The sequence below is a fragment of the Haliotis rufescens genome, unplaced genomic scaffold (assembly GCF_023055435.1).
Source record: "Haliotis rufescens isolate VD_foot unplaced genomic scaffold, xgHalRufe1.0.p SCAF_13, whole genome shotgun sequence".
NCBI classification, from domain to species: domain Eukaryota; kingdom Metazoa; phylum Mollusca; class Gastropoda; order Lepetellida; family Haliotidae; genus Haliotis; species Haliotis rufescens.
Genome location: NW_025963813.1, coordinates 30,713,228 through 30,729,468, shown reverse-complemented (window position 1 = coordinate 30,729,468; position 16,241 = coordinate 30,713,228). Strand labels below are relative to the sequence as shown.

The 16,241-nt window shown below is 40.6% G+C and overlaps 1 protein-coding gene and 1 long non-coding RNA gene across 2 annotated transcripts; one reads left to right on the top strand and one right to left on the bottom strand.

Moving 5' to 3' along the window:
* The first annotated feature begins 671 nt into the window (after positions 1 to 671).
* LOC124121136 lies at positions 672 to 2,200 on the top strand. Its single transcript, XR_007220512.1, has 2 exons — positions 672 to 1,777; positions 2,050 to 2,200. It is a non-coding gene; the product is annotated as an uncharacterized LOC124121136 (long non-coding RNA).
* A 3,773-nt stretch (positions 2,201 to 5,973) lies between these two features.
* On the bottom strand, positions 5,974 to 16,210 carry LOC124121137 (sperm-associated antigen 7-like). The gene is made up of 7 exons (XM_046484121.2): positions 16,108 to 16,210; positions 14,514 to 14,581; positions 13,570 to 13,658; positions 13,290 to 13,374; positions 11,425 to 11,514; positions 9,297 to 9,453; positions 5,974 to 8,393 (listed from the first exon to the last, which is right to left on the bottom strand). The coding sequence occupies exons 1-7, from the start codon at positions 16,184 to 16,186 to the stop codon at positions 8,251 to 8,253; spliced, it is 711 nt and encodes a 236-aa protein (XP_046340077.1). The 5' UTR covers positions 16,187 to 16,210; the 3' UTR covers positions 5,974 to 8,250.
* Between the last annotated feature and the right edge of the window lie 31 nt (positions 16,211 to 16,241).

Here is a 16,241-nt window from a genome sequence, read left to right as displayed (position 1 = left end):
CAGTCAGTCAGTCAGTTAATAAATGTTGATTCTTGACCATTAGTCCATACAGTCATAATCATGAATACCGTATTCGACATAATAAGCGCCCAGGGTGCTCTCAAAACTAGAAATATGGGGCTCTTATTAGAATATTATTTTGGTGATAAACAACAGAGTTGAAAGATCGTAAATTTCGTGGTTTATGCTGACATCCTGAAATGTTTATATACGACAGATATATTTTTCCAGAATTGAATTTCCCATAATTAAGGATGCATATAACACACGTATTATACAAGTCTTATGTACATTGAACAATCGGAAGGGGTGCTAATTGAGATTGTTCTCTAGCCAATATATTAGCAAATATCGCCGTGGGCGCTTATTAGGGCGGGGCGCTTATTACATCGGATACGGTAATCTATCAATGTTTACACTAACAAGTAATGATTTCAAACAGGCCTTATTACGTCATGAAATCATAAAGGGTGTTCAACATTATTTCAGCATTTCCATTTTCACTCAATGAACTATTAGAAAATAATGTTGTCTATCTTTAATGGCATTATATAATGAACAAGTTGCCTCGATATCTGTAGTATCATATACAGACCTACTCTTAAATTTGTCTTCTCAGAGAGTGAAATGAGCTTCTAAGCCTTCCTACGTTGACAGTTACATGATACAGTGTAAACGTAAATCTGACTTAACTGCACATTTGAAGCTAGAGTATAACGACCTCCTATCAGCTGTGATCAGCCTCTGTATAATCGTATTTAAAAATATGCCTGTGTCTCCAACACATGATATATCCATATATGACCCATTCCATAGAAATAAATGTTTCACATAAGATCCCAATTTGGGCATTTAGTATGTGTCTTGACATTTGGTAACATTGATAGGGGTATCTGGAAGTAGGCAATGTCATTAATTCCTGGTGTGCCTGTTCTCCAGTTCCAGTGAACCTGATGTCTGAATCTGATGTGCCTGGTGTCCAGTTACAGTGTGCCTGGTGTCCAGTTACAGTGTGCCTGATGTCCAGTTACGGTGTGCCTGGTGTCCAGTTACAGTGTGCCTGGTGTCCAGTTACAGTGTGCCTGATGTCCAGTTACGGTGTGCCTGGTGTCCAGTTACGGTGTGCCTGGTGTCCAGTTCCAGTCTGCCTGGTGTCCAGTTACGGTGTGCCTGGTGTCCAGTTACAGTGTGCCTGGTGTCCAGTTACAGTGTGCCTGATGTCCAGTTACGGTGTGCCTGGTGTCCAGTTACGGTGTGCCTGGTGTCCAGTTCCAGTCTGCCTGGTGTCCAGTTACGGTGTGCCTGGTGTCCAGTTACGGTGTGCCTGATGTCAAGTTATGGTGTGCCTGATGTCCAGTTACGGTATGCCTGGTGTCTAGTTACGGTGTAGATGCAAGATTTCCTAATGTTTCAAAGTATGAACTGTTAGTGAAATGACATGAAATCAAGTTAAAATTATTACAATTCATTTAACTTATTATCCATGGTGGTCCAATGATTAAGACACTTTATTATTACACTAATGTTTTAAAGTTCAATTTCCACGTAATATGTATCAATTCTAAGATACGTGTATACAATGTTTACATGTTCTCAGTAACTTTCCACTACCTCGTGACCTTAACCTTCATGTGCAATGTCAAAGCTCACAGGTCATGTCGTGACCTCTTCAAAGCTCATGCATTTTGAAGCACATGCTCACCAGTGTGTATTGGACCTCCATGCTGCCAGGTTCTCACCTTACTGCCTGCTATATTTGAACTATGTAAAGACACATGTGAGTACCTTTCCCTTTCATTGTTAGGTATTATGTTTATTTCTGAACACCCTGAAATTGTATATATGCCAAAATATTAATTTAGTGCAAAATTGTTTCGATATTTCACACAACTGTTACATTATATTTGCAAAAGTGTGCTTGGTAATTTTGCATAATTTCAATGTAGTCAATGTATTTATTGCTTCATTTGGATGTAATTTCGAATGTGTTAAATACTAGGAAAATTGGTAAATGTTTCTGAATTTACAGAAAGCTATTGTTTATTGTAGTTTTCTGAACCTCATCAACTTGTTGACGCTTCAACTTGTCACCAACTCGTCACCAACTTGTCATCAACTGTCACCAATTGTTCCTAAAGCCATGGCTCTAACTATAAACTGTACTACGTTAAACGTCACGAAATAAACCCTGTTGATGCGAGTGTTAGTTTTGTCGTCTTGCATCCACATACTGTGTGCCTAGTATCCAGTTACGATGTGCCTGATGTCCAGTTACGGTGTGGCTGGTCTCCAGTTCCGGTGTGCCTGGTGTCCAGTTACGGTGTGCCTGGTGTCCAGTAACGGTGTGCCTGGTGTCCAGTTACTGTGTGGCTGGTCTCCAGTTATGGTGTGGCTGGTCTCCAGTTCCGGTGTGCCTGGTGTCCAGTTATGGTGTGCCTGATGTCCAGATACGGTCTGCCTGGAATCCAGTTCCGGTGTGCCTGGTGTCCAGTTACTGTGTGCCTGATGTCCAGTAACGGTGTGCCTGGTGTCCAGTAACGGTGTGCCTGGTCTCCAGTTACTGTGTGCCTGGTCTCCAGTTACTGTGTGCCTGGTGTCCAGTAACGGTGTGCCTGGTCTCCAGTTACTGTGTGCCTGGTCTCCAGTTACTGTGTGCCTGGTGTCCAGTAACGGTGTGCCTGGTGTCAAGTAACGGTGTGCCTGGTCTCCAGTTACTGTGTGCCTGGTGTCCAGTAACTGTGTGCCTGGTCTCCAGTTACTGTGTGCCTGGTGTCCAGTAACGGTGTGCCTGGTCTCCAGTTACTGTGTGCCTGATGTCCAGTAACGGTGTGCCTGGTGTCCAGTTACGGTGTGCCTGGTCTCCAGTTACTGTGTGCCTGGTGTCCAGTAACGGTGTGCCTGGTCTCCAGTTACTGTGTGCCTGGTGTCCAGTAACGGTGTGCCTGGTCTCCAGTTACTGTGTGGCTGGTCTCCAGTTCCGGTGTGCCTGGTGTCCAGTTACTGTGTGGCTGGTCTCCAGTTCTGGTGTGCCTGGTGTCCAGTTACTGTGTGGCTGGTCTCCAGTTCTGGTGTGCCTGGTGTCCAGTTACTGTGTGGCTGGTCTCCAGTTCCGGTGTGCCTGGTGTCCAGTTACGGTGTGCCTGATGTCCAGATACGGTCTGCCTGGAATCCAGTTACGGTGTGCCTGGTGTCCAGTTACGGTGTGCATGCAATTGGGATACGATGACATGCATCAACCAAGTCAGCAAGCCTGACCAAGCCATGGGTCTGAAGTTGTTGGAGAGTGATGGAGATACAATGTACCTCAGACAGAAAAAAGAGCAAAAACAAGAGTCATCAGAAGATGACAAATCCCCCGGCCCCTACAAATTCGAAAAAACAAATGATCTGCCTGTTAAGTCCACTTGATGAAGAATTTCTATCTGATCTGTCTGTCAGTATACAAGAGTAGTTATTGAGCTATCAAAGCAATACCATGGAATTGGGAACTTTGTAGTTCTATGTCAGTTACACACCAACATGAACTGTCAAAGTCAAACTTGTTGCCAGGGAAACGAAAAAAATATAAATTCTAACAATCCCTAAATAGCACTGGTCATATGTGTGCATAGTTTCAAGGAGGAATACCTATAAGTTTTAAAGATGTAGTCAAAGTAAAACTTCTTGCCACAGAAACAGGAAAAAAAATATCTAAATTCCTAAATAGCAAAAGGCACCACTTCAACCCCTGAATAATACATGTTCCAAGTTTGATTCAACACTGGTTAACAGTTTTTTAGTGCTGCTCCAGAAACGACACCTACCTCCTTTTCAGCAAAGTCTAACTTGTGTCTAAAATGAGATTTTGAAACATTCCTAAATAGCAAATAATTTTTTTTTTTAAATTACAAAATAGCAAAAGGCACCACTTCAGCATGTGACTGATACATCTTTCAAGTTTCCATCAAATATACTGAAGGGTTTTCGAATTCTGCCCCGGAAATGAACCCCATCCCCAATTTTAAAAAATAAAAAATTTAAAAATCCCAAAATATCAAAAGGCACCACTTCAGTATGTGATTGATAGATTTGCCAAGTTTCGATCAAATACACTGAATGGCTTTTGAGTTCTGCCCCGGAAAAGGAAATGATTACGGATGGACAGATGGACGAAAAGACGGACTGACAGACAGATTGGCTGATCGCTATATCCCCCCACATTATATGCCGGGGGGGGGGGGATAAAAAAAAAGAACATAAATTAAGGGACAGCCATTGGTCTTTTCAAGCAAGGTGTATTTTGGATCATCACAAGTGAACTCAGTATTGACATTAAGTTTTTAATTTGTAATTTGTAATTGTGATTTTAATTTGTAATCAAGATATTACCATTGGCCCATGGACAGTTACAAAGCATGAACAGTTTGATCAATTGTTAACAAAGTATTTTGGGGTATTGAGATGAAAAAGATGAAGAAATATCACTCACTATAGATGCTTGATTAATTGACGATTGGGGCCGCCGCCATGGTCTGGTGGTAGAGCGGAAGGTCAGGGGTAAGATCCCTGCCGCGTCATACCAAAAGATGCTAAAGGACGGTACTTGTTATTACCCTGCCTGGCGCTAAAACAAGAACTGGTAGGCTCGGAGTAGGTGTACTATGTCTGAGTGGGGTATTCAGGTTAAACTGCAGTATGGTATCTCAGTGGGCTAGCACTATAAAATCAGCATTAGTCCAGACTAGTACAAACAGCCACACACGTAGCTTTATAGTGCAATAATCAATAACCCTCATCTCCACTTCACCTTACGATTATTAGAGAACCAATGTTCACTTTAGAGAGGATGGGTGGATGACCGTGTGATATTAAATCAAAACCTAACGGCTGATGGGGGGATTGGTGATTATTGCAGACAATCACTTCTGCAAGCCAGGCATATACAATGACCCCTGGAGAGTCTGGGCAAGACTACACGTCCCCAACAACTTATACATGGCGACTAAATAGATCAGGTGGTCAAGCTTGTATTACCAGTCACTGGATCGTCTGTTCCAGACTTGATTAGTTACACCCCCCACCATCATCGATTTTATGGTGTGTGGTGTTAAACAGGAAGGTGGCCTGAGGTCTTACGTCACATTCAAGATTTTTACACTCATCCACACAGCATACTGAGCCGTTTTGTTTTGTTCCCTTAAAGCTGAGCGCCAAGCAGGGTAACAACAAGTGCCATCTTTTAAGGACTTTTGGGCCAATGATCGTACCACCAACCTTCCGCTCTCTATCCACCAGACCACAGAGGAGGTCCAGTTAAACAAAAAAACCAACTAGTGATCAGGAAGACCAAAATCCAAAGGAATCACGATAAATAAATATCTACTAAATAACATCTGCTGTTACTGCGAGTGAGTGAGTGAATATGCTCTATGCTGCTTTTAGCAATATTCCAGCAATATCACGGCGGGGGACACCAGAAATGGGCTTCAGACATTGTACCCATGTCGGGAATCAAACCCGGGTCTTCGGCGTGACTGCGAACGCTTGAACAACTAGGCTACCCGACCGCCCCGCTGTTACTGTGATTAACATGTAGCACAAGATAGTGGATTGGTCCGTTATTCCAGGGTTGTAGTTCCCTCCCACATTGTGTAGGTCTTTGTCCTTTGTTTAACACCGCATTCTGGAGTCTGGACCAGACAATCCAGTGATTGGCATCATGGGTAGTAATGTACGAAGTTGGGGTGCAATGATATGCATCAACCAAGTCAGCAAGCCTGATCAACCGATCCCTTTAGTTGCCTTTTACGACAAGCATAGTTGCCTTTTATGACAAGCATGGGTTGCAGAAGACCTATTTTAACCCCGACTTTCACAGGGAAAATCTTGATTGAGAGATAGGCGCTTGTTTGAGAATTGGCTATTAATCGAGCATTTACAGTAATAAAATTTGTAGGTTTATAAGCAGGAACATTTTGATTGACTTAAGAAACATTGCAGAAAATGTTTTTTATCTGTAAACTGACGAGAATAATACAAAGGTGTCACATAGTTGTATACAAATCTAATGCTAAAACTGGACAATCAATTCAAAACATACAAAAAACACTATAGGGTACAACCATCCATATATATCAAGGCAATATTCAGGACAACAAGTTAACATTCATGTAGTGGATATTTGCCATATGAGTGACAGTTTCTCTGTGTGTGTGAGTGAGTGTGTTTGGTTTAATCCCGCTTTATACAGTATTTCAGTTATATCACGGCGTGTCACCTCAACTGAGGAGGAAATTCAGAAGTGATGCATGTCTTAGACATTTACCCCTTTGGTGAAACCCGCAAGCATGGTTATGGTGCTGACAAACGTAGAAACATAATCGTGACGAACCGGGATTCAAACCTACGGTCATAGGTTTCTGGCTGCCAAGAGACGAAACTCAAAATGCAGATCGAAATTCAGAGTCTTCAAGGACTGGGCCACCTACGAACGTTGGCATGGTGCCGACTGACATCATAATCCAAGGAAATCTTCCATTCCAAACCATGAGCAGCAATCTACAATTGTCATGCTGTGACACATCTTCCCGAGGCAAGCGTGTCCACTAGTCCATATCTTCCCGAGGCAAGCGTGTCCACTTGTCCATATCAAAGTCTAGTTTCTACCCTTGCCACATCAAGGCCACTTTCTTGGTGTTAAAAGATAAAAATAACACAGTCGTGTCAACAAAGACCGGCAGCGGTAAATCACTTCATACGAAGGTGAACCAGTCGTGGATGTTGGTTTTGTGAAACGTTCTCTGATTGGACTACCGATATATGTGATAGTCCAATCATATTTAGCACAGGAAAGTGGGCTTGATGTGGCAAGGGTGGAAACAAGACTTTGATCAAAAGGCTAGGGGATGCTCTTGCCTCGGGAAGATGGCTTGGATGCAGCACTATGATGACTCTGCTGAATTTGTACTCGTTCAAAATAATGACCAAGATTTACACCTTTAAAGATATTGTGCACAGCAAAATGACAAAATGGGAATGAACACTGTCAAAGTGTGTTAACGTATACATCCACTAAAACCTTCTGTAAAAAACAGCCCTGATACATGAGGATGATCTGAGATCCCTGAAGAAACTCTCCCATGAACACCTTCTGTTATGAAGGAAGATTAAATACAGAAATCTGTACACAATCCTGAGAAAACAATATATCCTCTGTTATCACTTGACTTAAACAAGTCTGGTGTTTAACACAAAACCACACATGTAACCATTCAGTTTATATTACCTACACATGCATCCATTACCATGACTACCATTGTCCATCAACATCAAAACCCTTTCATGTATACCATGTCTGACAAGTATTCAGTGTTCTGATAATGAGACTTGCCTATTGTCACCATACTGTTACATCCGGGTTTAATGAAACATATCTAAGGCTAACAAAAATAACAGTCTTGGTTCTCGAGCACCGCCCATATCATCAAGTTTGCCGCACGTTTCGTTTTTATTTCCATTTAAACATTTTTTAAGAAATCCAAATACTTGATCTCAATGTGATCTAATTAGCATGCAGTTACTTCCCTTTACTTCTCGTGTTATGGTAATGGCGGCAATAGGTGTTAGTATGCTTGTTTTTGTAGGGAAGCCGTTTCCAAGGTTTATGGTACATAACTGTTTATTTGGTTACATACTAGTTTGAACAAGCCAACAAAAAAAAACACTGCCTGCCCGCACTATATTTTCAAAAGTCATTGTCTGAGAATCAATTCTTTTATTTTTTTAGTCAATGTGAGCCTGTTGCATGAAAGAACGCACAGCAAACCCTTTTTTCCAATCTAGGTGTAACATACCTCTCTAAGATTTCTTCAACATTTAATGCCCTGTGTTAACCATTCCGTTCAATTTCAACTACAACTACAAAATCTCTTGATTTTAAGATTCTAATATTGTTTTGTTTGTTTTTTGCCACACTCAGAAATATTCCAGCTATATGACGGCGGTCTGTAAATAATCGAGTCTGGACCAGACAATACAGATGTTGATATCATGAGCATCGATCCATGCATTTGGGATACCATGACATGCATCAACCAAGACAGCGAGCCTGACCACCAGATCCCGTTAGTCGCCTCTTACAAAAAGCATGGGTTGTCATTGAACAATAGCAATATGATTAACACAGCATGGCTTACAATCTGTGGTTCTGTGTTTTACATCAGTGAATTAAAACAAACATCAACAAATATACGATAAAACCTAACGACAGCATCATTGTGACGTGTCTGGGTCTGCTACAGCGCCCTCTGGCGGGTCAACAGCAGACTCCCCCTCCGTCTTGAGCTTCTTCTTGGCCCGACTGTCGGCAAGCACCTGCTCGATTGTACGCTGGTCTCGCTTGTTGTGACTGGGAACTGCAAACAGGGCATCACATTGTTACCATGGTGATTGAAACTCTGACATCATTATACATCACATCATGTCAAATTCTTTTTACACATATGCTTCATCTGTATGAGTGAGTGTTTGTTTGTTGTTTAACGCGGCACTTAGCAATATTCCAGCTATATGACGGCGGTTTGTAAATAATCGAGTCTGGACCAGGCAATCCAGTGATTGATATCATGAGCATCGATCCACGCAATTGGAATCCATGACATGCTTCAACCAAGTCAGCGAGCCTGACCACCCGATCCCGTTAGTTGCCTTTTACGACAAGCATAGTTGTCTTTTACGGCAGGAATGGGTTGCAAAAGACCCCGGAATCTTTACGGGTTGAGGGAGTGAGTGAGTGAGTGGTTTAATGCCACTTTCAACAGTATTGCAGACAGCGTGTCAGCTTGATTTGGGGGGAAGCCCTAATTGATGCAGGTCTCTAGTGAAACCCGTGAGATCAGGTATGATGCTGACAAACCTAGAAACAAAATCAGACTTACTACGGGATTTGAACCCTCAATGATACGTTTCTGGCACACCAAAGGGACACAACCCTGCAGATGGAATTCTCACAGACTGAGTGTAATAACTTGAATTTCAACCAACAAACACTGCATGGTTTTATATAAGTTTTTTCGCAGTTCTGACAAAACCATCACACAAGGCTGCTGAATGAGGGTGGACGTGCTTTTCACTAAGAAAACATTTAATGTGAAGACAAATCATTTTCAATTAAAAATCAAATAAATGAAAATATTAGTAAAGTCTAAATATTTTATACATTTGTATACTTTTCCTGCCCTCAATGCACTTACTGCTTTCTTTTGACAGAAAAACGAAGGATAAATTAAAACATTAAGAAAAGGCAATAGTTCACTGACCAAAACCGTAAGATTTGTTGGCAATGGTGGACTTGGCGGCATCCTTGGCTGCTTCTTCCCCAATTAGATGTTTGTATTTCTCTCGGTAGTTGCTGGAGGGGGCCACCTCCTCGTGTTTACGCTTCAAGTGGCTGGCTTCAGACTGGGCATCAAGTTCCTGCCAAATATACCATCATGTCAGTTTGTCACAACGACTTCAGCTTATCTGCTGACCATTTAAGTGAGTGAGTGAGTGAGTGAGCCGGCTGAGGTTTTAAGCCCCTTTTTGCAATATTCCAGCAATATCACGGCGAGGGACACCAGAAATGGGCTTCACACATTGTACCCATGTCGGGAATCGAACCCGGGTCTTCGGCGTGATGAGCAAACGCCTTAACCACTTGGCTACCAGACCGGCCCCTGACCATTTAATGTATTGTGGGGGGGGCCCATGACAAACAAAAAAAATTTAAATTGTTCCAAAAAATACTGAAAACATATTTTGCCTCATGTTTTACCTCAATAGTGATTGTTTAAAATGATAAATTGTTCGGCTTTATGTTTCACAGACAAGAACCATGGACCAAACAAATATCTTTGACAAAATCACCATGACAATACCCTACAATAATGAGTTATGTTTGTTTGTCTGTTTGTTGTTAAATGCTGCACTCATCAATATTCCAGTTATAGCCAGACCACATTATTGGCATCATCAACCCACAGGGATTGACATCATGAGCATCCATCCACACAACCGGGATACAAATGACTGCATCAACTAAGTCTGACTAAGCCATACTGTTTGGATCTTCATAAAACAATCATGGGTCGTTGAAGACCAACATTCTAAACCGGATCTTCAAGGGGAAGAATGTCTCGTTGTTTCTTAAAGTTGATTCACATGAACAATGTGATCCTGAGTACCAGGACTGGATTCATGCCGTACTCATCAATATTCCAGCTAAAAGGAGGCGGTCTGCAAATAGCCTAACCAAACAATCCAGGGATTGACATCATGAGCATCGATCCACGCAACTGGGATACGATGTCCAACAATCTAACCCGAATCTTCAAAGGGAAGAATATCTAGTGATTCACAAGGCATGCTATGAACAGAGTTACAGGTATTTGCGTAAAATACCCCCAAAAAATTAAAAAACCAAGAACTTTCAATTAACTTGCGTACAGAAACACATGCATTAAGTGGAAAAGTCAATTGTTTGAAAACAGCACTCGTAAATTCCCAATGAAGCTTCTTCAGCATGCGTACAATGGAGCTAATTTCCAAAACACTATTACAAGCTAATCTACTTAATCTACAAGCCTATATTTAGAACCAGTATATACATCTAAAACATTATTTGATTTTTTTTTTAAATCTCAAAATGCTGACTCATTTTTGGAAAAACCCAATAGAGTGATGATTAGATGAGTTAAAAAATATTGGTTACCCAGTGAAAAATGTAATAACCCAATTAAAATAAAAACCTTCGAGGAAAAACTCAATTGCTCTAAAAGTTATCTGGAGCTCTGTATGAACAATATGATCCTGAGTACCAAGACTGGATTCATAGAGTGAATATACAAAATATATGCAGATACGTGACAAGAGCCATTTGCTTATCACTGATCAAAGAAGATGCCTACAGGAACAAGAGATAGTTTTAACCTCTTTGACATTTGTCCTAAGATATCAAGACATAATAGCGTTAAAATAAACAGCGAGAAGGGTCATATGAAGTTGTAAAAGTTATGCTAACATTCCAATACCCGTTTCTGAAAACCCAACCTGGACTTGAGTAAACAATTTCAAAGTGTAATATGCCACACAATTCACACTTCTTTTTTGAGGCATCATCTAAGTCAAAACCGATTCCCTTCCATGTCTGCAACATGTGTTAGAGAAGTGAACATGTGAGTTATCTCCCCTGGTCGGTTACCAAACTCCATCTGAACCTGACCTCTTCTCTGATACTCAAGTACCCTACCAACATCTTGTCTACTATACAGTTGGTCTTGGATGTAAAATTTCTTAAATTCAATTATTTTAGATTGAAAGGGTTCCATACCTTCACTGCACAGAAAATACAAACAAACAGTATATACAGGTCTTGTAAACTAGTGACATTATTGTTTAAAGGGATACCTTCTGTTTGGCGAGTTCTTTTGCCTTCTCCGGGTCCCACACCTCCCCGCGCCTGTACGCCAACAGCTCGTCGTCAGTTGGAGCAAACTCCTGCAAACAGGGAAAAAAGGGACTGAATATTGTTTTAGGCCACTTTTCAGCAATCGTCCAGCAATATGAAAGCAGGAGACACCAGAAATGGACAACACTTTGTACTCATGTGGAGAATCAAACCTGAGCCTTCAGCTGGACAAGTAAAAGCTTTAACCACTAGGCTACCCCACACTCTAAAATGAATGGGAGCAGAGCCTGAGATAAGCTGTGTAAAATACACATTAAATAAACTGAAATATGCAGACAAATCTAATTCTAGTGTATCAAATACGCAACAAAAAACATAACTATGCTATTGAAATAAAACTAAAGCGTATATTACAACTATTGGCTAAAACAGTTGCAGAAAAGTGGTAACCACTGTCACCTTGACCTTTCAAAGGTCACTGCTGGAGAACTATTTTTATCATCCCAAACTGGCTCTCACAGGAGATACTGCTTGATGAGATCAAGCGATAACTACATTGTAGATATTGCACTCTCCTACCCAGAGTTCCTTGTGGCCGGCAGCCAGCCAGCCACCATAGTACCTCTGCCACAGGCCAGCGCCATGTGACGATTCGTCACATCTTTCACAGTCCATTCAAGATATTGAATATGCTTTTCATCCGTTTGATGTTTGACAAGTCTACACATTTTCATAAACTAATGTCAAAGAATGGTTACGGTTCATTGAGAAAGTATCCTATTACATGAAAATCTACTTGTTTTTGCGTAGTTTTCCATTGCTTACATTGGTTGTACGGCTCCACGTGCTGTCATGGAGGCCAAACAGAGAGCTAGCGATACGGTCACTTTGATGTATAAATATATATTGTCATGAAATTTACTGTCGCAGTGGTAGTAGCGTATCTATATAATTATGCAAAACAATATGTTAAGTGCCCCCAAATAGCATCAGTCCGTTCTACACTGATTTCTGAACAAGCGTGTTTGTTTACAAACAAGAGACAAGTCTGGTCACGTGATATGCAAATTAGCCTGTGGCAGTGGTGTTATGCTGAGTCGCCACTGCGCCGGAGTGTGTAGATATCGCTGCAATGAAATTGCATCACAATGCTTTGCAGGCCATTGTGACATCATTGGTTACCATGACGTCGCAATCAAATGACATCACTAATGGCTCTGCCACTGAAGCTGTTAGCAGTACTTTTTACACTTAGACACTGCTTATTACTGTCTACAAACTGAAAAAGTTGGAAGAATGATGTTGGATGATAAATAAAATCTCACCCTCCTGTCTCTTGATATCAAATATATCAACACTCAAGAGTTTTTCCACTTTTATCAACTTGGGTTGATATAATTGATAACCAATCTCATTAAAATCAGATCTTAGTTCTCTCTACCGCTAAACAAAGATCTGAGGACATCCCATTAGGGGTCACGTCAGACCAACCTTGCGCAAACTTTGATCAACCAATGGAATGACCAATCAGAAGGAAGCTTTCTCGTGCTTTACGGTATTAATTTCAAATTGACGACTACGCTTCGAAACATATTGTGACAAATTCTCGATTACAAATTTGAAACCTAAACAAAAGAAATTGGCTAATAGATGGTCTAGCTTGTATGGATTCAGTCGTTAAACCCGTAACTATCATTTGGAATACCCTGTGTTAAAGTTTTCGAAGTTGCATGATTAGAAATCACATTCCGACTGTCACTTTCATAATCTGGTAAGCGATGCTCTGATTGGTTGAATGAAAGGTCGTTCCGACGTGACCCCTAATGGGATGTCTTGTTTTAACTGTCAGACTAGGCATACAAACCTTCTTCCACAACATGACATATCGATCTTCTTCCTCATGCCCGAATGAGAAGGATGTCAGTCCTGCAACGTCCGCTACTTCATGTCTGCAACAGTTATTGTTAATTAAATTAAAATTTACAGAAAATTTAAAGGGAAGGCCATAATATTAAAATGAATAAAATTTAATCATTTTGGGGGGTAAAATTACAATAATCAGAATAAGAGTATAAATCGTGTGTGTTGATCAATGTGGAATGAACACCCATGTACTTCAGGTTAACTGTCAGGCATCTACTTACACAATAGCTCGTAGAACTTTGTCCATAGGTTTAAACTGGTACTTTTGTCTAGAACTGTCTTTGATGAATTCATGGATCTGTTTCTGCATCTAGATCAGAGGGAAACAAACAATATATCAAATGAAAGTAAAAACAGTTACTATGGTTACAGAACTTCTTTTTTCTCTGACTACAGTATCCACATAGCATTAACTGATATTTGACATGGTAAAGTAACCATAGTAACAAAACACTATGACAGAGAGTATTTCAGTATTAGGGGAGAGTAGAGAGGGTGAGTGTTGTTTTGCGTAATAGTCAGCAGTGTCACTGCATTAAACATGTTAAAGTGAGTGAGTGAGTTGTGTTTAATGCCGCTTTTAACAGTATTCCAGTTATATCACGGTGTGTCGGCTTAATGTGGGAGGAAAGCCCGAAGTGATGCAGGTCTCAGACATTTACCACTTCGGTGAAACCCACGAGCACGGGTATGGTGCTGACAAACCTAGAAACATAATCGGGGCGAATATACATGTTAAAGGAGCTGTCAGTTAAAGGAGCTGTCTGTTAAAGGAGCTGTCTGTTAAAGGAGCTGTCAGTTAAAGGAGCTGTCTGTTAAAGGAGCTGTCTGTTAAAGGAGCTGTCTGTTAAAGGAGCTGTCAGTTAAAGTTAAAGGAGCTGTCAGTTAAAGGAGCTGTTTGGTAAAGGAGCTGTCTGTTAAAGGAGCAGTAGGCTCTGGTTGTATCCACTGTCCGACAATGCCCGCTAGGGCTCATAAGCGGTCTTGAGTCGTCTTGATAGCTAACGCAACTGAGCGCTACAAGAGACTGGGCTATCGTCTGTAAGGAAAGCAAAAATAAACTTTGAGGTAATATCTATACGCATTTCTGAACACTGCCTGGTTGCCACTGATCTACGAAGATTGTTATAATGCAAGAACCTACTATAAACTCCAGGTGACCCACCTTCTCACGAAAGCTGTTTAATTTCTGTTTTTCTTTTTCTTGCTGCTTCTCAAACAGCTCCTTTTGCTCTGAAAAATAGATTCTTGAACTCGTTATTCTGTTTTACCATCTTGATAAAGATATCTCATTCTGAAAGCTAAATCTAAACAATCCAGGACCTCTTTTATTCCAGTTAGCATATCATTTCAAACAAATGTTAAATCCTAGTGTTTTCAAGCTTTTTAACGAAATATCTACAGCACTTGTATCATTTATCTTAAAAACTATTAATGTTCTTTATATTGTATGTTCCATGTTACGTCTATGTTTTAAATGTGTATTTGTATTCATTTAATCCCCATTTAGTATTACGTGAAATGATTTCCCTTATGGGCTACAAAGCATTATCTTATCTAACTTAACAATGTACAATAAGCAGACCAGTCCATTCAACAGTCCATCTTGGTTTGCATTATGACATAACCTACCAGGGTTTTACCTTGACCCACCTAACTAGGAGTCCAGGGGACCCCCAATAATTAATTTCAAGGGTCCACAGGAAATGTGAGTGTCCTGTAAAGTAATAAAAATAAAGGAGTGAACTGTAAGCTTTGATAAGTACTTTAATTACAGGACCTTTATATTTCTCACGAAGTGCGTATTATTGTGTGTGTCTCTGGGTGCAACATATTTTTTCTGTGACCAAATTACCGAAATGTGTGTGTGTCTATGAACATTTTAGTGTCAGGTACAACCCTAACCTACACAACAGGTTGGGCTGCATTTTGTAAAGACTAGAGACAGAAATGCAAGTGTTCTAGTGGGGCTGGGACCGGTAACTCGGGTACCTGGGTCGGGTGGGTACTGAGAAGGACCTGGGTACCCACAGGACTACCCCGACCCGTGGTTGGTCATGTGATATATTGTTTTAATGACAAGAATGATCTAGATCTATATGGTTACACTACAAGTCACAAATGTTCCCATTTCTTTCTGACTATGCACCCATTCCCTCTGACTTATGTGCTTGAATGAAAATAAAACTTCAGTCAACTTCAACATATGCATGACCAGATTGTTTTATACGTGTATCTAAATATATTTTGTCCAGGGCTACAGTCGAACTATTCCCAATCGGACATTTTGTATCTACCTCTTAAGACCTACAGTGGGTACCCGGGTAGGGTCGGGTAATAGGTCGGTGGGTACCCAGGTAGTAAATTTGGTCTTGTCTCAGCCCTATGTTCAGTACAGTGCAAGCGTAGTACAGCTTCATGTAAGTGTAAGCTTCATCTAGTTTCCAAACATAACACTGTGATTTTGTGATGTATACATTTTTTAATTGGATTAATTCTACATTTATTTAAGATGATGCCTATAGTCTTCCTCTGGACAAGCAGGGTGGTAACCTTCCTTGCAAATTCAAGAAAATAGTCACAGGTTTGAATACAAATCTTACTGTTTGAAATTGGTTCACGACAAGCTATGTGACAGTCAAGGACCAAGACAAAAAAACATGTCAGATTTTTCTTGTTTTATGTTTATCATGGACATACATTTAAGATCAAAATGATTACTTGAGTTGGGTTATTCTGTGCTACACAAAAGTAAAAACCTTTAGCTTTCTTTCTCTCTGCATCGCCGACTGACGGCGGTTTTTGCATAGAACCTAAGATTGATCCTAACAAGTCCATGCTCTTCTGTTGTTGTTGCCAACGTGATGTACAAGTGACATATATGTTTATTTTT